This window comes from Oryctolagus cuniculus, chromosome 9, assembly GCF_051225735.1.
Source record: "Oryctolagus cuniculus isolate XC-2025 breed Fujian yellow rabbit chromosome 9, ASM5122573v1, whole genome shotgun sequence".
Taxonomy (NCBI): Eukaryota; Metazoa; Chordata; class Mammalia; order Lagomorpha; family Leporidae; genus Oryctolagus; species Oryctolagus cuniculus.
The window spans coordinates 37,615,042-37,639,049 of record NC_142875.1 but is presented as its reverse complement, the minus strand read 5'-3'; the positions used below and the strand labels follow the sequence as shown (position 1 = coordinate 37,639,049).

General features: G+C 39.1%; 1 protein-coding gene across 6 annotated transcripts in view; it reads right to left on the bottom strand.

The window, feature by feature from the left end:
- Positions 1-24,008, bottom strand: part of LOC149124544 (uncharacterized) — a 657,427-nt gene that overhangs the window by 471,106 nt on the left and 162,313 nt on the right. The window contains exon 2 of one of the 6 annotated variants that reach the window (XM_089303594.1): positions 5,241-5,305. The exons of the other annotated variants lie outside the window; for them this stretch is intronic. Coding sequence (XP_089159720.1) covers positions 5,241-5,305 — 65 coding nt within the window. The remainder of the gene's footprint in view (positions 1-5,240; positions 5,306-24,008) is intronic. 6 annotated transcript variants of the gene reach the window in all.

Sequence of the window (24,008 nt, the reverse complement as noted above, 5' to 3'; positions counted from 1 at the left end):
CTGCCTGCAGTGCCGGCATCCCATATGGGCATCAGGCTCTAGTTCCAGTTGCTCCTCTTCCAGTCCAGCTCTCTGCTGTGGCCCAGGAAGGCAGCAGAGAATGGTCCAAGTGCTTGGTCCCTGCACATGCATAGGAGACCAGGAAGAAGCACCTGGCTCCTGGCTTCAGGTAGGCATAGCTCCATCCATTGTGGCCATTTGGGGAGTGAACGAACAGAAGGAAGACCTTTCTCTCTCTCTCTCACTGTCTGTAACTCTAACTCTCAAATAAAATAAATATTAAAAAAAAGAAAAATGTCTCTAAACTCTCCTTAACATACACCAATATCCTTACCCCAACTCACGCATCTCCACAGCTATGGACAAAACTTTGCCTTCTCAAAGACATCACTGTATTTCCTATAGTTCCTTTCAACTTCATTTGTTTTTTGAACCAATCAGGAAATTCTCCAGTGCGCTCGCTCGCTCTCTCACACTCTCTCTCTCTCTCACACACACACACGTAAATATACTGGAGGTCTCCAAGAAAAAAAGATTTCAGAGAAGTTACATATTAAATCTTCCTCTTGGATACATTTGTGATGTTCATTCACATATTAATAAGTCCAAAGAGAATCTGTTTAATATCACTTGAACTCCTTGGACAACAGCATTTTTTAATTATACTACAATGTCTTTAAGATATCAAAGAGCCAGAGTATGATGGAAGCCCTTAGGGAACTCCTTTCACTTGTGGCCAAATTGTCTCATTTTCTTCCTCTTCTTTCCCAGCCTCCCCAACATTCTGGACATGGCCAAGAATCCTCTTTTACCCAGAAATACACCTCTTATCTAGTTCCCTTATTCAAGATGTTTGGCAGCTTTCCACAACAGCAAATGTTTTATGCAAAACTAAGAAAAGAAAATTAAGAAAAACGAGGTGCCCGGATATCAAAGTCATGAGATTCCTAGATAACCAAGGACATCAAAGCATCCTGCATAACACATCTCACACAGTATAGGACACAGTACTTACAACTTTTGAAGGCAGGATAATATTCCTCTTTCAAACTTAACAGCTTATAATTTCAGGTTCTCTCAAACATTTAGAGTGACAACAGTACAATGTTAAGTATATTGAGTGCTGATTTGTTACTAATTAGGTAGTATGCAAACTAAGTTACAAACTTCTCTTATCTTCCAGAAACTTAAAATCTCTGGTGCGGAAAAAAATGTGTACTCTAAAGAAGAATAAAACCATCAACTGTTCAATTTACTTTAATTCACATATTCTTTGTATCAAATAAGGCAAGCACAATGAAGCACAAATAGGCTATTAATCAATCTATAAAGCTAGTATATTGAGTAAAAAGAAAGTCATATTAAAAGATAAGAGATACATAATAGTGTATCATAAGAGAAGCAGAAAATATAATACAAAGTATGGCTCACAGATTAATACCATGATTAAAGTATTGGTGTCCTTGTATAATTCCTTTCCCTCGAATGCAGGCAAGGTTAATGAATTAATTCTCATGAGAGGAAAATTACAAAGCTGAGTGAAAACATATAGGTGATTACATAAGACCATAGTGTCGCTCCCCGTCTTCATGGAGGAACGACACAGGACCCTGCGCTGTTCTTTTCGTCTGCTCGGCCCTCCCCGGGTTTGCTGCTGGTTCTTCCCGGGTTGGCTACTGTCCCTTCCACCTCCATGGAAGGGCGGTTCCCCCTGCCACATTCCCCACTTCCGCAGGGGAGCGGCACACCGCCGGCCGGCTCTTCTCGGGGGCTGCACGGGTTCCCTTAGATGTTCCCCATAGATGTTCCCGGTGCATGCCGTCTCTCTCCTCCTTTATAGTCCTTCTCTGCCAATCCCAACTCGGCTGCCCACACACCGAGTACGCTGCTCTCCAATCAGGAGCAAGTCCTACAGTTAATTGGTTGAACTGGAGGCAGCTGTGCGGAAGCTGTTTACTTCTCTCCCAGCGCCATATTGTGGGAGAGCAGATGCATAGAATAAGTCTTAATTCCAGTAACAGTCTAGTCCGGTTTGCTCCCCACACATAGAGCCCATTGTACTAGAGTTCATTAATAGACTTAATGGAACAAGTTAGTGGCTTTGACGAAGTAATCTACCATGAATCCTAAGGGAGTTTGGAATCAGATACATTCTCAGTTGAGCCTTCAGATGAGAATCCATCCCAATCTCACTAACATTTTGATTACAGACTTCTAAAATCTTATAAAGAGGACCCAGTTAAGCTGTTTTTGAATGCCTGCCATAAAAATAAAATATGTGTCTTATTTTAAGCTACTCCATCTGTAATAATTTGTTTTGTAAAACACAACTAATATATAGAGTTTAAAAGCAAAGAATATTTTATCATCAACAATAGGAAAATTTTCACTGAGTACCAAGGTAGCCTTAATATGGATGTTATGAATGTTAAGAAAGTGGTTATGATTTGAACTCCTAATGATGAAGATAACAATTATTTGCTAATTTCAGAGAGTTGTATATAATAAAAAGTTAAGAAGGAACATTCCTCAACTCAAGCAAGGCGATATATGACAGGCCAAAGCCAGTATCATACTGAATGGGGAAAATTTGGAAGCATTTCCACTAAAATCCAGAACCAGAGAAGGATGCCCACTTTCAGGGTAAGTCTTGGAAGATTTAGCCAGAGCCATTAGGCAAGAAAAAGAAATCAAAGAGATTCAAATTAGGAAGGAGAAAGTCAAACTATCCCTATTTACAGATAACATGATCCTATATTTCAGGTAAGCAAAAAACTCCACTAAGAGACTATTAGTATTCATAATAGAGTTTGGTAAAGTTGCAGAATGTAAAATCAACACACAAAAATCAATAGCCTTTATATACACAAGTAATGCCATACCTGATAAAGAACTTATAATATCAGTACAATCCACAATAGATACAAAAAATTTAAATAACTTGGGATAAATATAACCAAGGATGTGAAAGATCTCTACAATGCAAATTATAGAAAATTAGATAGAAGACACCAAAAAAAGCAAAGAATATTCCATGTTCAAGGATAATATCAAAATGTCCACACTACCTGAAACAACTTACAGATTCAAGAACATTCTTCTCAGATCTAGAGAAAACAATGCCAAAGTTTCATATGGAAATGTAAGAGACCCCAAATAGCTAAACCAATCTTAAACAACAAAAACAAAGCCAGAGACATCACAATATCAGATTTTTAGACATGCTTCATGGTAGATATAATCAGAATAGCCTGGTACTGGAAAAATATAGACACATAGAACACTAGAACAGAAACCACAGAAATTAATCCACATATCTACCATCAACTAACTTTGATAGAAGAGTTAACATCAATCCCTGGAAAAAGAAAATCTCCTTAACAAATGGTGTTAGGAAAATTAGATCTCTGTATGCAGAAGAATGAAACAAGATTCCCACCTTATGCCTTACACCAACAGCAACTCAAAATGGATTAAGGACCTAAGTCTGACCTGATACCATCAAATTATTAGAAGAAAATATCAATGAAACATTGCAAGACATTGGAATAGGCAAAGACCTCTTGGAGAAGAACCCAGAAGCACAGGCAATTAAAGCACAAAAATACAGATGGGATTACACCAAGCTAAGCTTTTGCACTGCAAAGGAAATAAAACAAAGTGAAGAGGCAACCAAGAGATTTATAGAAAATATTTGCAAATTATGCAACTGATAGGGGTTTATTATCCAAGATCTATAAAGAGCACATGAAACTCAACAAAATAAACAATCCAGTTAAGAAATGGGCAAAGGCACTGAACATGGAATTTTTAAAGGGTGATATGTGAATATCAGGATCACTAACCATCAGGGAAATGCAATTAAAAACCAAAACGGCATTTCCCCTCACTTCCGGATAGAATGGCTATCACTCAAAAATCAGAAAACAATAAATGCTGGCAAGGATGAAGAAAAAGGTAGCCTAACACACTGTTGGTGGGAATGTAAACTAGCACAATCATTATGGAAGACAGCAATAAGATTCCTCAGAAATCTGAAAACATAACTATCTTTTTAAAAAACTTTAATAAATATAAATTTCAGAAGTACAACTTCTGCATTATAGTGGCTTTTCCCTCCATAACCTCCCTCCCACCCACAACCCTCCCATCTCCTGCTCCCTCTCTCACCCCATTCTTCAAGATTCATTTTCAATGATCTTTATATACAGAAGATCAGCTTGGTATATACTAATTAAAGATTTCAACAGTTTGTACCCACACAGATACGCAAAGTATCAAGTACTGTTTGAGTACTAGTTTTACCATTAATTCTCATAGTACAACACATTAAGGACAGAGATTCTACATGGGGAGTAAGTGCACAGTGGCTCCTGTTGTTGAATTAACATATTGACCCAGCCATTGCAATCCTGGGAATTTACCAAATGAAATAAAATCAGCATATGAAAGAGTTATCTATACCTCCATTTTCACTGTAGCTCAATTCACAATAACTAAGATATGGAAGCAATCCAGATGTCCATCAACTGATGACTACATAAAGCATGGAATAGCACTCAACCATTAAGAAGAGTGTCTGTGTTTCCAACAAAATGGATGCAACTGGAAACCATTTTACTTAGTGAAATGAGCCAGTTACAAAAAGACAGGTATGTCTTCTCTGATATGTGATGGTGAACACAGAAAACAAAAAAAAAGTCTAAAAGTGAAATGGACATCCTATAATATTATTGTTTTTAGCCCTTGTTTATACTCCTTGGAACTGTGGTCTTTTACTTTTTACTTGTTGAAAATTGCGGTTATTGGTACATTAGGCCTGTGATTATAGAGTGAATTGAAATTTTGTTTCTACAAATATTAGAGAAAATAAAAAAGGAAATAAGGAGAGGGATTGAGGAAAGGAATGATGGAAATGGAGGGAGGGAAGTTTATCATCTTAGAATTGTACCTATGAAATAGATGAAATGTATCTTCCATTAATAAATATTTGAATATACAAAAAATTTCATGTCCATTGGCGTAATATCAGTAAATATATATTAAACAATTCTTAAAAACAAATGCATGGCATATCAATAAGGAATATTTATAGCCAGGCTGCCTAGAAAATATTAAAAGTAATAATACTTTGCAGGACAACCTTAAGTATTACACAGAGAACTGAGTGCCTTATTTGAGGAGCAAATAAGTTATCTAAGATTTCTGAATGGCATTTATATGATCAAAGATGTGCTTACAAGGTAACTTTGGCAATGCAAAGGCAGTTTTAGACAAGGGAGGAAGCCCACAAAATCTGGAGCAGCTGAGGAAAGAAACAGGCAGATGATGAGTGAGCAGGGCTGTGGAATGAAATTTGTGATGATTCAACTTATACATCAACCTGCATGGGTCAGAGGATGCCCAGGTAGCTGGTGAAACATTATTTCTAGTTGCACTTGTAAGAGTATTTCCAGATGATGTTGAAACCTGATTCTGCAGACTGACTGAAATGGATCACCCCCACTAACATGGGTGAGCATCAGCCAATCCACTGAGGGCCAAAATAATATGAGAAATCAGAGGAAGAGCCAATTATCCCTCTCTTTTTGAGCAGGAAAATCTAACTTCTCCTGCTCTCAAACATGGGCATCCCGGTTTCTCAGTTTCAGACTCTGGAATGCACCACCAGTGGTACCCTCATACCTCCTGCCTGGATTCTCAGGCCCTCAGCTTCAGGCCAAATAACAGCATCCGCCCTGCAGTTCTCAAGTATGCAGATCACATACTGTGGAAGTTCCTGGCCTCCATCACTGTGTGATCACTTCCATGATCAATCTCCTCTTTGCTATCTCCATATATGTCTGCTACTAGTTCTGTTTCTCTGAAGAATTATAATAAACAATGGGAGAAGTTTCCAGAAGTATATGCAAATGCAAGGGTCTACTAACTACTCAGTGTGGATCAGCAGAGTTCACTCCAAGGTTTGAAACCTAGGCTTCCTTCCGTGAACTATGGTCAAGGGAATCGAGGGTGAAGTTAGTATTAAACTGTAAGAAGTGCTTCTGCCAAACACGTTTAGCAATATGCCTTGCCTTGATGTAACCAACTTATCCAAATATCCTAGTACTTAACACGAAATGTTTCAAAACAAGGCAAAGTAACTGTGTGATAGCATTGGAAATAAAAGTGAGTCAAATTCAACTATCAGCTGGGTCTATGCAATGCCCTTTAAACTTTCATATAAATAACTGTGGCCAAATATGAGCTGAAGTTAGTTTCAATATCATCACGCTGCATTTCTCAAATGTGTGTGTGATATGATTTTTAATAGCATGAGATCCCAGACACCTGTCTTCAGTGGTGGGTGAAAAAAAATTGAAGGTTTAATATCCTCAGGCAAGCTAATTATAGGTCACCAGATTACAGGTAATTCGGAGAAGCTACAAAACACAACATCTCTATTTCCACCATTGCATATGTTGAAATCACCATGACAATGCTGTCATTCTCATTGTGAGGCCAAGGCAGGATGGCAGGATCTAAATAATGCATAAGCTACCAGCATTCCTGCTCATATCCCTTTTCAAAAATAGCGAAGCGTCTCTTTTATAGTCCACAAAGAATTGAAATCATATGGTGAATCCTGATAATTGCTTTCAGAAGGAGCTCTTGGCACAAGCTCCAGGTTCTTCAGTCCATCTATGTCAGGAACACAGACTGTCACTGCATACAGATGAGGAGAGCGCCCAGAGAGCCCCCCAGCTGCACAGCACTTCCAAAGTGAGAAGCTCCATGCCAGCTGAATTCCCTCTCTCCCTCTTCCTCACCAATTAGCATGTTTCTCACCCTCATCATTTCGTTCATATACAGTCAGGCTAGTATTTTACACAGCTCAAGAGTGCTTCTGGAGAAATGTACAACTGTTTCCTTCACTTCTGAATACAGATCCCAATCCAGGTGGACTGAAAATGAAAATATAACCAAACATACATGAGCACTAGCCCTCGATAACTGGGCCACATAGCTGTACACTGACATTTGGATGTTTCACTCAGAGTAGCACCAGAGAACCAGGGATAGCGATGGAGTAGTGGCTACTACTACAGGCACTACCCAAGCATCAGCTATCTTCCCTTTCTTCCATTGTCCTTTCTCTGGGTCCTTCCTTGGTTTCCAACTTTCAGAATGAATTATTCCAAGATCACCCTAACTAAAACAGCTCACTCTAATCCCTGAATTTATAGCAACTCTAATAAAGATCTACCTCTGTGAGATTTCTCATAGGGTTTGCTTTGTCTTCCATTTATTGCTTGTATATGAATTACTTTATCAGATCATGGCCATGAGCTAGAAAATGTGAATTATCTCCTGTTATCACCCATATTCCTTCCAGTGCACAGTACTGGGAATATAACAGGTTTTCAATAAATATTTGTAAAATGAATAAAACCTAAAAGAAACCAATTTCCTTGGGGTGAGATTAATGACATATACAAGGTTTAGCTGGAAGGGATCATGCCATTGGAATCTCATATGAAGAGAGATTAAATATCATTCCTAGGAGAAAGAGAGGAGAAGTCTGGGGACTAGGGCTGAAAATCCAACCTGTACATGATGCTTTCACTGCTAGAGCCAAATCTTTCAATTTAAGATCATGGAAAGCTCTTAATGCCATTCATTAAAGATTTACATGTTACAGAGTCTAAAGAGAAGTCAAATCAATTTATCAAAACACATTATTTTATTATTTGCATGACTACTTTTGAAAATATATTGTCTAGTCATTTCTCTTTCTAGTCACCTCGCACAGCTTACTGTTTTGTGTCATATCCCTGGATGCTAGCACATCAGTTGTCTGATCACATGCACGCTTGCTCCCCAACACCCACACGCTGAGTGGTAAATGATCCTCCAGCATACTTTTTATGTATTAAAAACAGACACAAAGAAGGAAAATATTTGCCTATAGCCTCAAAACACAACATCAGGATGAACTGAGAATTGTTCTGTGATGCAAACCTGCATTTAGTCTTCAGTCAATGCATACTGAACTGTGCACTGGTAACAAAGTAGGCTATGAAACCGCTTTTGTGATCCTGGAACTGGACAATTTCAGGCAAATTGCTTTCTCTCTCTAAGCTTCACTTTTTTTTAAGATTTTTAAGTTTTTCAGCTTTTTATTTCTTGTTAGGATGGAGTAGAATTTTCATAGGGTAATTATCATATCAATATGGAAATCAGTCTTAGCCTCACTTTTGATATGCATAAATGGGGCAATTCCTAGCAGGCAGGTTGTGATTGGCAATAAGTCTAAAAGAGTGGTTCTCAGACTTACAGGACCAGCACAATGAGTTCTCAAAGACCTGTTGTTGTATCCCTTCCCTGGATGTTCTGATTTAATGGATCTGGAGTAAAGGCCAAGAATTTGCATTCAATCAAGTTCCCAGGTAATAAAGCAGCTAAGGGTCAAAGGACTCAGTTTGAGAATCTGAGTTCTAAAGCAATGAACATAGAATGGGCACTCAACAGGTAGTTTTAGTATCATCTCACAACAGGGAAAGCAGTGCAGTGAAATGGCAGAGGATGGGGAAGACATTGAACATCCACAAGAGAAAAAACCAAGAGCAGAAGTCCTAAAAAATCAGAACACAGATGGAAGATCATCTTAGCCAAAGGAAATCTGAGAGACTGAAGAACTGCTTTTATTATTAATGCTAGAAAAAAAATCCCTTCATTTTACAAATGTCTTTTATAAAAAAAATTTAATTGCCATACAGGATACTGTATGAAGATGATTTAGTTGCCTACCTTCTTCCTATTCATATGTGACCACTTCCTCTGAATGTGGTGAAACTTTAATGGCCAAGGAGTTGGGTGATTAACAATAATGGGAGTTTCTCATGTTATTCCCATGTGCATAACTACAACAATGAATTTTTATCTGTTAAACTTTTCCAGATTTCACCCTTACACATATAATACAATGTAGTGTGAGAAAAAAAGCTGTAAATGTGCTTTATTTAAAAATGAACACATGGAAGTTGGAAAACTTGGTTCATAAATATAGGACATGGAAATAGTACTGATTATCTAATATTTATCATTTTAGACCATAAATGCAGCTATGTAGCATTAATTTGAGAAAGAAAAAGAACTACCTAGAGACAAAAGCCTCTTTTGCAACTGAATGGTTAAAAAAAGTAATTACTGAAAATGATTAAATTTGAGATTTGGGGCCATTTCTCTGTTCCCTAATTTCTGTGAATTCTCCCAATCTTCAAAACTTGGAAGAAGACAGTGCAAATGTTCCTGGCCATACACCTTTCATATCTGAGACTGATTCTCTCCACAACATCTTTTTCTCAATTGTTCATAATTTTCAGTTTTAGATCCCCAGTTTCCAACCTCATTTCCCCTCTCCTGGGTTATTTCAATAAGTATTTAATTTCTCTATTCCACTCTAGGACATTTTACACTTAATGTCATATATTTTCACATTTTGCCAACACTCTTCATAAGACATGACTTGAATCCCCCAGTGAGTCAAGATTCAAACCTGGTCTAGGAATCAAATCCTCCATGACCTAGCCCTAAACCATTTTGCACTATTTTTATTTTCCCCTCACATCAGCCATTTTGAATGACCAATGACTTCTGGAAAACGTTGACCTCCTTTCCATCTATGCTGTTACCACACTATCTCTGCCTTTTACATTACTAGTAAGCATTTTCCTGCTTTATGATTTATAAAACATTTTCATAGTAATAGTTTCAGCTGATTCCTTTCCATTTAACAGATGAGCTGAGACTCAGAGATACCAGCCACTAAAGGAAATACACTAGGAAAGATAGATACTATATTTTAAAACAAAATCAAATCAAACACACATTCATAATTACCCACACAGCATTGGGAATCATTCCAGCCTTAGGAAATCTCACCTTGCTATGGCCTGGGAAAGCAGAAGTTGACCTATGTTCTTGGGCCCCTGCACCTGTGTGGGATACGTGGAGGGAGGGTCTTGGCTCCTGGCTTTGGATTGGCACAGCTCTGGCTGCTGTGGGCATCTGGGGAGTGAACCAACGAACAGAAGATCTCTCTCTCCCTCTCCTTCTCCCTCTCCGCCTCTCTGTAACTCTGCCTTTCAAATAAATAAATCAATCTTTTAAAAAATCTCATAAATCATAATTAGGAAAAAAATTCTAAGACATGCACATCCAAATAACTTACATGAAAATACATCTTTATAGAAAGTGATTCAATTCAATGATGGTAATATTTCAGGAAACCTAGGATAGTATGGATCCATTAGCCTGAATATGGATCCTCTATGAAACTAACAAATGCAATCAGAAATTTCAAGATTAATTGGTTATCAATTTCAAACTGAGGGAATTCTGTACTGCTAACAAATAAAATCCCCCTTCATTTCCTTTGCTTGATTAGTTTCTTTTCCTTGGTTTTTATATCTACTTATCACACACAAAAAAAACAATCTATAAGACTGATGATGCTAGCGGACCACTTTTTAATCTGTTAATAAAAGGTAAAATTATTTTGTCACAAAGGAATGGATAGATTTTTTTAATTTTTTAACTTTTATTTAATGAATATAAATTTCCAAAGTACAGCTTATGGATTACAATGGCTTCCCCCCCCCATAACGTCCCTCCCACCCACAACACTCCCCTTTCCCACTCCCTCTCCCCTTCCATTCACATCAAGATTCATTTTTGATTCTCTTTATATACAGAAGATCAGTTTAGCATACATTAAGTAAAGATTTCAACAGTTTGCTCCCACACAGAAACATAAAGTGAAAAATACTGTTTGACTACTAGTTATAGCATTAAATCTCAATGTACAGCACACTAAGGACAGAAATCCTACATGAGGAGTAAGTGCACAGTGACTCCTGTTGTTGACTTAACAAATTGACACTCTTGTTTATGGCATCAGTAATCACCCTAGGCTCTTGTCATGAGCTGCCAAGGCTATGGAAGCCCCCTGAGTTCACCGACTCTGATCATATTTAGACAAGGCTACGGTCAAAGTGGAAGTTCTCTCCTCCCTTCAGAAAAAGGTACCTCCTTCTTTGATGACCCATTCTTTCCACTGGGATCTCACTCACGGAGATCTTTCATTTAGGTTTTTTTTTCCCCCAGAGTGTCTTGGCTTTCCATGCCTGAAATACTCTCATGGGCTTTTCAGCCGGATCCGCATACCTTAAGGGCTGATTCTGAGGCCAGAGTGCTGCTTAGGACATCTGCCATTCTATGGGTCTGCTGTGTATCTCACTTCCCATGTTGGATCATTCTCTCCCTTTTTGATTCTATCAGCTAGTATTTGCAGACACTATTCTTGTTTATGTGATCCCTTTGGTTCTTAGTCCTATCATTATGATCAATTGTGAACAGAAATTGATCACTGGTCCTAGGGAGATGGCATTGGTACATGCCACCTTGATGGGATTGAATTGGAGTCCTCTGGTATGTTTCTAACTCTACCGTTTGAGGTAAGTCAGCTTGAGCATGTCCCAAATTGCACATCTCTTCCCTCTCTTATTCCCACTCTTATATTTAACAGCAAACACTTTTCAATTAAGTTTCAGCACTTAAGAAGAATTGTGTATTGATTACAGTATTCAACCAAAAGTATTAAGTAGAACAAATAAACAAAAAAAAAATACTAAGAGGGATAACATATTAAGCTGCCTATCAACAGTCAGGGTGAGGGCTGATCAAGTCACCGTTTCTCATAGTGTTCATTTCACTTTAACAGGTTTCCTTTTTGGTGCTCAGTTAGTTGTCACCTATCAGGGAGAACAAGTGGTATTTGTCCCTTTGGGATTGGCTTATTTCACTCAGCACAATGTTTTCCAAATTCCTTTTGAATTACATAGTCTACAAAATATAAGATATAATTGCAAGACTATTTCAAAATTATTCAGAACTTCGGTAAAATCAAAATCTTCAGATATGGAACTCAGGAAGCTATTTTTCAAGCACTTTAAAAATTGTCATCACCTTCAATCTCTAAGAAATAATTTTTTTACTTTTATTAACAATGGAGCAATTTGCATAAATCCAAACTTTCTGCTGTGTTAGCCATTAAATATATAAAAGATAACTTGGGATTAATATCTATGTGGGAAGTGATATGCTTTAAGGTAAGTCCTACATTTACTACCATTTTTTGTTGGATAACTCATAATATTTCTAGCCAATTCATCATCTATTGCATAGAAAACAAACTGAATTGATAAACTCAAAATTTCAAAACTTGAATCCCGAAAATCTGAACGAGAATTCTTAAGAAAACCAGGAATTGATGGGCCAAAATCCAGAAGAAAAAAAGAATCACAGAAATGTAAGCAAAAATTATGTTAGGTTTGTACCCATTATAAGCCAACTGAAAAAAATCAAGCAGTAGAAAAAAGTCAATATATATCTACTGCCAAGATCTTTGAAAGTGGAACAGCACTTTCTCAGAGAGTTTGGAAGTTCTGGGGCCTCAAAGACAGAGACATTATGGTAAAATGATCCTAGCTTTCAGATAAGACCCCAAGAGGTCACATTATTATTAAAAAACCAGAAAGAGATCAGTCTGGACATCAGCCTCATTCACCTCATCACCATCTGGATCAAGATGATTAGGCATATTCTGTCTTCTAGAGGAAATTTTAGTAGGAATATGGTATAACTAAGAAATTACATTTTAGATACAGTAACAAGCATTCAATCCATAATTGTTGACCATGACTGGAAATATATTTACATGAAAAAAGAAAAAACAGATACCAACATATAGACATATAGTGATGTATAGACATATAGATGTATACTGATGCAAGTATGGAATTATCCTAATGGGATATTAGAGTCACTATAACTTTTATATTCAAGGAAATAAAATGTAGAAAATTCTAAAATTATAACAGGGGTTACTGAGACTGAAGAGCAAAGGGTGTTGAGAAGGATGAGGTAAGGTTAATTACAAGTACTAGAAGTCCTGGGGTTCTAAGAAGAGTGGCTGTAGGTAATACACTGTGTAGACCATTGTAAAAATTAAAAGAAGGAATGGGAAAGGGAGGAGGAAGGAGAGTGGAAAGTATTATGAGGTTCATAAATCTGTATATATGAAATACACCTTAAAATTGTTCACCTTAAGTCAACAACAGCCATAAGCTGTACTTTGGAAATTTATATTTATTAAATAAAAGTTAAAAAACAAAAGATGCTTACAGATTTGCTATACATGGAAACACAGAAAAAATAGTCATCACTATGAAAGAACATGAAGGCAGAAAATCTCCCAGTAAAAGGACAAAGTAAACAGGAATATTTATGGAAACATGGCATGACCAAGTCGTTATCAATAGTCACCTTGAATGTAAATGGCTTCAAATCTCCAGTTAAAAGATACAGACTGGCTGAATGGATTAAAATATAAGATCCATGTATTTGCTGCCTACAAGAAACTTATCTCACCAACAAAGGCGCCCACAGACTAAAAGTAAATGGATGGAAAAAAATATCCCATGCTACAGAAAAGCAAAACAGCAAGTGTAGCCACCCTAATATAAGACAAAATAGACTTTAACATAAAAACTCTTAAATGAAGAGACTAAGAAGCACACTATATAATAAATAAGGGATGAATTCAACAAGAAGATGTGACTAGAATAAATGTATATGTACCCAATTACAGAGAACCTGGCTATATAAAAATAATGTTAACTGATTTAAAGGGAGACACAGACTTCAATACAAGGAGTATTGTATGGAGAATGTCAACACTCCACTTTCAGCAATGGACAGATCAACAAGACAGAAAATCAGCAAAGAAACAACAGAGTTAACTAACATTATAGACCAAATGTATCTAACGGATATCTACAGAACTTTTCATTTACAATTGCAGAATACACATTCTTCTCACCAGTACATGGGGCTTTCTCTAGGATTAACCATATGCTAGGCCATAAAGCAACTCTCAGCAGTTTCAAAAAAATAGGAAACATACCATAAATCTTCCCTGACCACAATGGAATGAAGCTGGAAATCAACAACTCAAGAATCTCTAGAATGCATGCAAACACATGGAGACTGAACAACATGTTATGATGAATGGTGGGTCATAGAAGAAATCCAAAGAAAATCAAAATATTTCTGGAAATGAATTAAAAACAATACAGCATGTCAAAACCTATGGGATACAGCAAAAACAGTGTGAATTGGAAAGTTTATAGCAACTGGTGCCTACATAAAGAAACCGTAAAGGCACAAAATGAGCTGTCAATGCATATCTAGGACCTAGAAAAACAACAAACCATTAGCAAATTAGTCAGAGAAAACAAATTATTAAAATTAGAGAAAAAAGGCCGGCACTGTGGCTCACTAGGCTAATCTTCCGCCTTGCAGAGCCGGCACACCAGGTTCTAGTACCGGTCGGGGCGCCGGATTCTGTCCCGGTTACCCCTCTTCCAGGCCAGCTCTCTGCTGTGGCCCGGGGAAGGCAGTAGAGGATGGCCCAGGTGCTTGGGCCCTGCACCCCATGGGAGACCAGGATAAGTACCTGGCTCCTGCCATCAGATCAGTGCAGTGCGCCAGCTGCAGCACGCTGGCCGCGGTGGCCATTGGAGGGTGAACCAATGGCAAAGGAAGCCCTTTCTCTCTGTCTCTCTCTCTCACTGTCCACTCTGCCTGTCAAAAAAAAAAAAAAATTAGAGAAAAAAAGTAAAACCAAAAAATACTAAAGAAGAGCTGATTTTTTGAAAAAATAAACAAAATTGATACACCAGTGGCCCAACTAACCAAAAGAAAAAAAAGGAAGGAGAAGACCAAAATCAGTAAAATCAGAGATGAAAAAGAGAATTGAGGGGTATGGCGCTGTGGCATAGCAGGTAAATCTATTGCCTGCCTGGGCACCAGTTCAAGTCCTGGCTGTTCCACTTCTGATACAGCTCTCTGCTATGGCCTGGGGAATCAGTGGAGGATGGTCCAAGCCCTTGGGCCCCTGCACCTGCGTGGGAGACCTCAAAGATGTTCCTGGCTTTGGATCTGCACAGCTCCAGCTATTGCGGCCATGTGGGGAGTGAACCAGCAAATGGAAGACCTCTCTCTTCCTCTCCCTGCCTCTCCTTCTCTCTCTGTGTAACTCTGACTTTCAAATAAATCAATAAATCTTTTTTTAAAAGGGGAGGAATCTGACAACAGATAACACAGAAATAAAATGAATCATCAGGAATTACTACAAAATTCTGTATGTCAACAAATCAGGAAACCTAGAAGAAATAGACTGATTCCTAGACACATAGAACATACCTAAATTGATGTTCAATTTGGGACATGCTCAAGCTGACTTGCCCCAAATGGTAGAGTTAGAAACATACCAGGGGATTCCAATTCAATTCCATGAAGATGGCATGTACCAATGCCATCTCACTAGTCCAAGTGATCAATTTCTGCTCACAATTGATCATAATGATAGGTCTAAGAGTCAAAGGGATCACATAAACAAGACTAGTGTCTGCTAATACTAACTGATAGAATAAAAAAGGGAGAGAATGATCCAATATGGGAAGCGGGATACACAGCAGACTCATAGAATGGCAGATGACCTAAACAGCACTCTGACCTCAGAATCAGCCCTTAAGACATTTGGATCTGGCTGAAGAGCCCATGAGAGTATCTTAGGCATGGAAAGCCAAGACACTCTGGCAAAAAAAAAAAAAAAAAAAAAAAAAAAAAAAAAAAAACAACACAACTAAATGAAAGATCTCCGCGAGTGAGATCCCAGTAGAAAGAACGGGTCATCAAAGAAAGAGGTACCTTTCTCCAAAGGGAGGAGAGAACTTCCACTTTGACTATGACCTTGTCTAAATAAGATCGAAGTCGGCAAACTCAAAAGGCTTCCATAGCCTTGGCACCTCATGACATGAGCCTAGGGAGATTTCTGACGCCATAAACAAGAGTGTCAAATTGTTAAGCCAACAACAGGAGTCACTGTGCACTTACTCCTCATGTAGGATCTCTGTCCTTAATGTGTTGTTCAATGTGAATTAATGCTATAGCTAGTACTCAAACAGTATTTTTTTTGACAGGCAGAGTGGATAGTGAGAGAGAGAGAGACAGAGAGAAAGGTCTTCATTTTGCCATTGTGTTTCTATGTGTGTGCAAACTGTTGAAATCTTTACTTAATATATAGTAAATTGATCTTCTGTATATAAAGAGAATTGAAAATGAATCTTGATGTGAATAGAATGGGAGAGGGAGAGGGAGATGGGAGGGTTGCAGGCGGGAGGGAAGTTATGGCGGGGGGGGGGGGATCCATTGTAATCCATAAGCTGTACTTTGGAAATTTATATTTGCTAATTAAAAGTTTTAAAAAAAATTCAGCCATAAAGACACAGAAAACTTAAAAGACAAATAACCAAGACAGAAACCAAATCAGGAATAAAAACATTCCCAAGAAAAATGCCCAACACTGGACACCTTAACTGCTGAATCCTACTAGTCATTTAAAGGAGGACTAACTAATTCTTCTCAAGCTATTCAAAACAATTAAAAGGGAAGGAAACCTCCCAAAATCCTCTATGAACCCAGCATCATCTTAATTTCAAAACCATAAAAAGATACAGCAGAGAATTATAGACCAAAACACAGACAAAAAATCCTCAACATACTCGTTAATCAAATCCAACAAAACATCAGAAAGATCACTCCCCCAGACCAGGTGAGATTTAGCCCTGGTATGCAGGGATGGCTCAAAATTTACAAATGAATAAATGTGACACATCACATTAACAAACTGGAGAACAAAAATCATATGATTATCTAAATAGATGCAGAAAAAGCATGTGATAAAATATAACATCCTTTCATGATGAAAATTTTAAGCAAGTTGGGTATAAAAGGAACATTCCTCAACAAAATCTATGCAGTTAATGACAAACCCACAGCCAGAATCTTATAGAATGGGGAAAAGTTGGAAACATTCCCACTAAGATCCAGAACCAGACAAGGATGCCCACTCTGTCCATTACTATTCAATATATTTCTGAATGTTTTAGCTAGGGCCATTAGACAAGAAAAGGAATTCAAAGGGATACAAATTGGGAAGGAAGAAGTAAAAATATCCCTATTTGAAGATGACATTGTTCTATATTTAAGGGTCCAAAACACTCCACTAAAAGGCTATTTGAACTCATAAAAGACTTCGGTGATGGCCAGCGCTGTGCCCCACTAATCCTCCGCCTGTGGCACTGGCACCCCGGGTTCTAGTCCTGGTCGGGGCACCGGATTCTGCCCCGGTTGCTCCTCTTCCAATCCAGCTCTCTGCTGTGGTCCGGGAGGGCAGTGGATGATGGTCCAAGTGCTTAGGCCCTGTACCCGCATGGGAGACCAGGAGAAGCACCTGGCTCCTGGCTTCGGATTGGCACGGCGCACCGGCCATAGCGGCCATTTGGGGGGTGAATCAACAGAAAGGAAGACCTTTCTCTCTCTCCTCTAACTCAAGTGGCTGGATATAAAATCAACACACAAAACCCAATAGCCTTTGTATACACAGACAATGCTATGGCTTAGAAACTACTTTTAATATTAATGCCATTAACAGTAATTACCAAAAAATTTAATGCTTTGGAGTAAATTTAACCAAGGTTGTCAAAGATCTCTACGATGAACGTTACAAAACATTGAAGAAAGAAATAGAAGACACAAAAAAATGGGAAAATCTTCCATGTTCATGGATTGAAAGAATCATCATCAAAATGTCCATACTTTGGATTGCATTGAATCTGAAAATTGCTTTCCAATCAAAATACTAAGAACAGTCTTCTCAGACCTAGAAAAAAAGATGCTGAAATTCTTATGGAAACACAAGAGAGCCCAAATAGCTAAACCAATCCTATACAACAAAATCAAAGCCAGAGGCATCACAATGCCAGATTTCAAGACATAATATAGGGCAGTCATAAACAAAACAGCCTGTTAAAGACAGAAAAACAGATGGTTAGACCTATGGAACAGAATAGAAACTCCAGAAACTGAAAACTGATCTGCTGTATAAACCAGCCATCCCACTCCTGGGGATTTACCTAAAGGCAATTAAATCAGCATACCAAAGAGTTATCTGTACCCCTAAGTTTACTGCAGCTCAATTCACAATAGATAAGAATACACATAAGCACACACATACACACAAATGTGGCTTCCAAGGCTGGGGAAGGGTGGGGACATTTTTGAAATAGGGGGAAGTCACAACCAGGTTTGGGCGAAATTCACTTTTTATAGGGCAGAGTTATTATGTATTTATGTGTACTTTCCTAAACCATATGCTTAGAATCTCAGTCTAAAATATTTTCATTTAAATTAATTTATCAATCAGGTATTTCCGAAACTAAATTAGGTCTCAAATAAGTAAAAGTGGTTAGCCAATGTTTCCTACAAGAACAAAGCAATGGTATCCAATTCCTTCTCAAAAGGCAGAAACTGATGACAATTCCCAAAAGGAGGAGTTTCCAGAAATTTAAAGAAACCTAAATATCTTTCCACTTATTATACATATATTAAAATGTATATAACTCTTCTAGGGATATTCACTTTGGAAATTTTTTAAGATGTAACAGCTAGAACTTAATCACGCCTGCCAGTGATGCTGAGCCACACCAAATCCAGTGGAATAATGACTTTGTCTGCCTTGGACAATGGGCTCTGTCAATGCAGCCTGAAGTACCTCAGCACTCTGGCAATTTAGTCAGTTACCTAAAGCATTTTCACATCATGTACTCATCGTCAGGCAAAGTTTCCCTCTGTACTTCTAAAGTTCCATTTCAACTTGAATGTACATCTTGATATTTAGCTTACTAAATTTCATCTTTCTCACTTTTGATCATCCATCAAACCATTCTGAACACTGATTGTCTTCTAAAAGGTTAGCTATTCCTCATCAGTGTTTATTACCCACAAATATCATTAACTTGTTTTGTTTCTCATCAACATTGTTAACATTTTTGAAAAAAGCATTGTCACAGATGGGATCCTACAGCATGCCACTAGAGACATTATTCCAAATTTATTTCAATCCATTATATAACACTTTTAACTTAGAAGTTGTTAAACTGCAGGGGGTTGTTGCTGAATCTGAGAGGAAGCCCAGGACAGTGTGCCAGGGAGGGAAAAGCAGACGAACCCCAGACCACGAAGTCGAAGAGTAAAAAGGAAGCTGCTGATCCATAAACTGAAAAATAAGATTCCATCCAGTAAAGTTCACTTATTTGGGAACTTAAAAATAACAAGTTATAGGACACAGACACTTTAAAACAGTGAATTGTATAGTAACTTTTGAAAAAAAAGAAATAAAATGTTGAAGTAGCTGAAGATGTTGTCATGCTGGCCTTTTTTCTCCTCTCTGCCTCCTCATTTCAGGCCTTCATCCCTGAAGTACATCACTGAGTACAGAGAACTGTGAATCTACCCATCGTCCCAAGAAAACCCTTGGCAATGCTTCCAGTCCTCCTATGATTGTCTGTGGTCCACTGGTAGGATTCCAAACTTCCTGACACACACTCTCAATGCTACCTTCTATTGCTTCTCCTTGTAGACTCAACACCCAGACCGTAACACCCTCATATTCTGGAGTACAGTGCTTTCCTGTGTCTGCATTTGTTTCTTCTTTCTAGAAGGGCTCTCTTCCTTTCATTGGTTCACTCCCCAAATGGCTGCCACGGCTGGCACTACGTCGATCAGAAGCCAGGAGCCAGGAGAATCCTGGTCTCCCATGCGGGTGCAGGGGCCCAAGGACTTGGGCCTTCTTCTACTGCTTTCCCATGCCACAGCAGGGAGCTGGACTAGAACCTGGCGCCCATATGGGATGCTGTTGCTGCAGGCAGAGGATTAACCAAGTGAGCCACAGTGCCGGCCCCGGAAAGGGCCATTCTTTACCCAGCTTTGTATGGCTAACTGCTATCATGGTGTCTCCCACATAGCCAGGGCTGAGTAGTACTTAATGAACAGTAATTGGATGAGAGCTCATCCAGAATGGCCCCATCCTTTCTTAAAACCACTATTCCCACGTTAAATTCCGACCGCACTTTAATCATATTTGCTTGATCTTTCTGTTGTTGGATATGGTCAGCTCATCTGTAATTTGTAACTTTTTTAATATCATAATTTGAAATCCATTTTCAGTAGATCTTTTCTTCTAGTTTACCTCAAGGCAAATATAGGGTAAATTAAGCCAAAAGATGGCTCTACATGTTTTCACATCCATCAGTGCCTCCCTTCCCACTGGGGCTATTTCTGCTTCACAGCCGTTGCCCTGCACACATGACTGAATCCTCCCCGAGGGTGCCTTCTTGGTTAGCCACGCGTCCATCATTCCATTTGTGACTGTCACTGCCAACTCCACAGCGTACTCTGTTCTGTTTGTGCTTCTTCCTTGTGTTTCTTTGTCTGCTTCCCAAGACCCTTCTCTCAGCCTCACATGGGAGCGAGAAGGGGGACTGGGAATCAGAAAACCTAGGGAATAGCTCCAGCACCAACAGTAATCAAGTCACTCAGAGCTACAAACAGATCTTTCCCTGCTATGGAAGCAGCCAGAGACAAAATAGATGCTTCTTTCACATTCTGATTCAGTTGTCATAAAAATCTGCAAAGATCTGTACTAACATATGCATTGAAGAGAGGAAGCAGCTGAAACTGAAGTGAATTTCCAAGAGTCACCTGGCGTGTGAGCTGTGGCCCTCGTGTGACAAACCAGGCAGGCTAGGATTGAGATCCTGAATCTAACACTTGTTAGCTGGCCCATCTCCAGAAAAAAAATCATTTTGAGCCACAACTTTGCATTTATTAAAAGGTAGACATCACTGTCAGTGAATCAGTGTGTATGTTAGATAAGTGAAAACATTTGCAAAGCAAACAGCATAGTGACACATAGCACGTGCTCAATAAATGGCAACTCTTAACATATAGCAGCGACAAAAGGGTGCAAACCATGTCACAAAGCACACGTTCTTAGGCTCCTGATGCCTTACCTAATTAAAGCATGTGTGTGGTGGTGGGGGGGGAGGTAGTTTGAATAAGACTCCATAAACTGCAAAAAACCTGGCTTCTTTTATCATAGCCACTTTCCTAATACAGGCTTGTCACTTAACCTCTGAATCAGCTTCTTCATTCACAAAATGTAAAGGAGTTATCCTGCTTTCCTAACTCCTTGGAGTTTCTGAGGGTTTAAGTAAAATAGAACATTTTGATAAATGCTGCATGTAAAAGAAATCCCTTTTTAGTGTCAACTGATTAGGGCTCCTTCACCAAGACAATCTCACTTTTTTTTTCTTTTAATTACTTCCAGAACTACACACAGGTGAGATAAGATAGTTTACTGTTTGGCAAGGCATTCAAATAACATCATGTAATTTATATTTGGTTTCCAATTCACAAAGCCAGCCTTAACTGAACATCTGCTCCTGTGTTCCTAAAATTAGTGGGTATTTCTCTGTGCCTTAGGTTTCAATTCCAAAAGGAAAAAAAAAAAAAAACCTATGAAACAATATTAACTACAGCACGCCAAAAAATGAGGTCCAACAAAAATTGTATAAAGTTGAGGCCTGTGCTGTGGCACAGCAGGTAAAGCCATCGCCTGCAGTGCAAGCATCCCATATGGCACCAGCTCTAGTCCTAGTTTCTCCACTTCCAATCCAGCTCTCTGCTTCAGCCTGGGAAATCAGTGGAAAGCAGCCCAAGGCCTTGGATCCCTGCATCTGCACCCACATGGCGAGACTCGGAAGAAGCTCCTGGCTCCTAGCTTTGGATTGGCACAGCTCTGGCTGTTGCAGCCATCTGGGGAATTAATGAGCAGAACGAAGACTCCCCCAACCCCCACCAAGCCTCTGCCTCTGTGTAACTCTGCCTTTCAAATAAATCAACAAATCTTTTTTTTTTTTTTTTTTTTTTTTTTTTTTGACGGATAGAGTTAGACAGTGAGAGAGAGAAACAGAGAGAAAGGTCTTCCTTCTGCTGGTTCACTCCCCTAATGGCCGCTACAGCTGGAGCTGCACCCATCCGAAGCCAGGAGCCAGGTGCTTCCTCCTGGTCTCCCATGCAGGTGCAGGGCCCAAACACCTGGGCCATCCTCTACTGCCTTGCAGGGCCACAGCAGAGAGCTGGACTAGAAGAGCAGCAACCGGGACTAGAACCCGGTCCCCATATGGGATGCTGGCACTGCAGGTGAAGGATTAGCCAAGTAAGCCACCGCACCAGCCCCAACAAATCTTTTAAAAAAAAACTTGTATGAAGTCATCACTGACTAACATGAGTGCATTTGACAAAACTCTATGCTTTTGAACACCTCACACCCCAGGAATAATATGGGATAGTCAAATGTCTAAGTATCTTTTTTTAAAGATTTATTTAATTTACTTCAAAGTCAGAGTTATGCAGAGAGAGAAGGAGAGGTAGAGAGAAAGAGAGAGAGGTCTTCCATCTGCTGGTTCAATCCTCAATTGGTCGCAAATGACCTGAGCTGCACCAATCTTATCTGAATCCGGGAGCTTCTTCTGGGTCTCCTATGCGGGTGCAGGGGCCCAAGGGCTTGGACCATCTCTACTGCTTTCCCAGGCCATAGAAGAGAGCTGGATAGGAAGTGGAGCAGCCAGGACTCGAACTGGTGCCCAAATGGGATGCCGGCACTGCAGGCGGTGGCTTTACCCGCTGTGTCACAGCACCAACCCATGTCTAAATATCTTATTGGAGGTGGTTGCTGATAAAATTGTGGGACTCACTGTGGAAGTTTTGCTCTGAGAGTAGGTCAGAGTATTAAGACACATGTAAGGCCTAACACAGCATGAGTTTTGTTTGATGCGCTATCTTGTCCATGCAAGGCCTAGACATAAATAAACTGACCCGATCCACAGGCCACATTTTGGTGATGATGGCAGGGAAAGCAGGGAAGTCACCACTACTTTATGGAGAAGTCTGGCAGCTCTGTCATCTATTGATCCTAGCAAAACACAGGGAGCACACCCAGGACCTTACAGGTGTGCATTAAAATTCTAACAATGATGCAGTTCTCAGGTTTGGCCTACAGACAAAAGGAGCCATGATTATGAAACAGTTTTTAAAAACCACATCAGAGACACATCAATATTTAAGACCTCCCTCTAGTTCCGCCTTGTGGTTTCCTTCTCTGCAAACCCCAAGTGTTTTACCTGGCTTACAGATCCCAACCCTCCCCACCCACCTGTCTGCATCAGTCATCTGTTATTGTTCATGGATCAGTCCTGTTGTCTTTATTCTTCCTCCCCCTTCATCTGTAAAAGTCCCAGCTCTTGTTGACACTTTGCGTCAGTCCCCCATTTCCTTCCTTTAGGGGCCATTAATCACAAAGAGCAGCTGGCTCTCTGCTTATTCTGCCTCCACCTCATACATTCACTGCAGACTCCCAAGCTAGCATTTCTATTTCCAATATTCATCTGAAAATATTCTTCCCAAGCTGCCAACAATGACCTCCTACAGGTCAGCTTTTATACTCCCTTCTCAGCTCTTGCACCATTGCAATCTGGCAATATTGCCGACACCTAATTTCCTGAAGTGTTTCTCCTTTGCTTTGAAATACTGATTGTTGGTGACTCTCCAACACCCATGAGAATGTGTATTTTACTTCTGTTTCTATGCATAGTCTTTTAGATTCAGTATCCAACCAGATTCTTCTCAGTTCTCTAATTATTCATCTTTGACTATAAGGATAAGTTTAGTTACAATTTCACTGCTACAGTTTAGATGTTTGTATAATGCCTAGCAGTCACCAGGCATTAATTAAGCAGAAATTTTTATAAATCTTTTCAACTTCATTTCCTATAATACATAGTCATAAAATTCATGTTCCAATACACAGCTTTTATGCTTTCAAACAACTTGGATGATTCAAACACTGTCTTGAAGGAATGTCTTGCACTCTCTCCTAAGACGGAATTGACATAGCTTTCAAAATGTATAAAAATACTATCTTCTGGGTAGCCATTGGG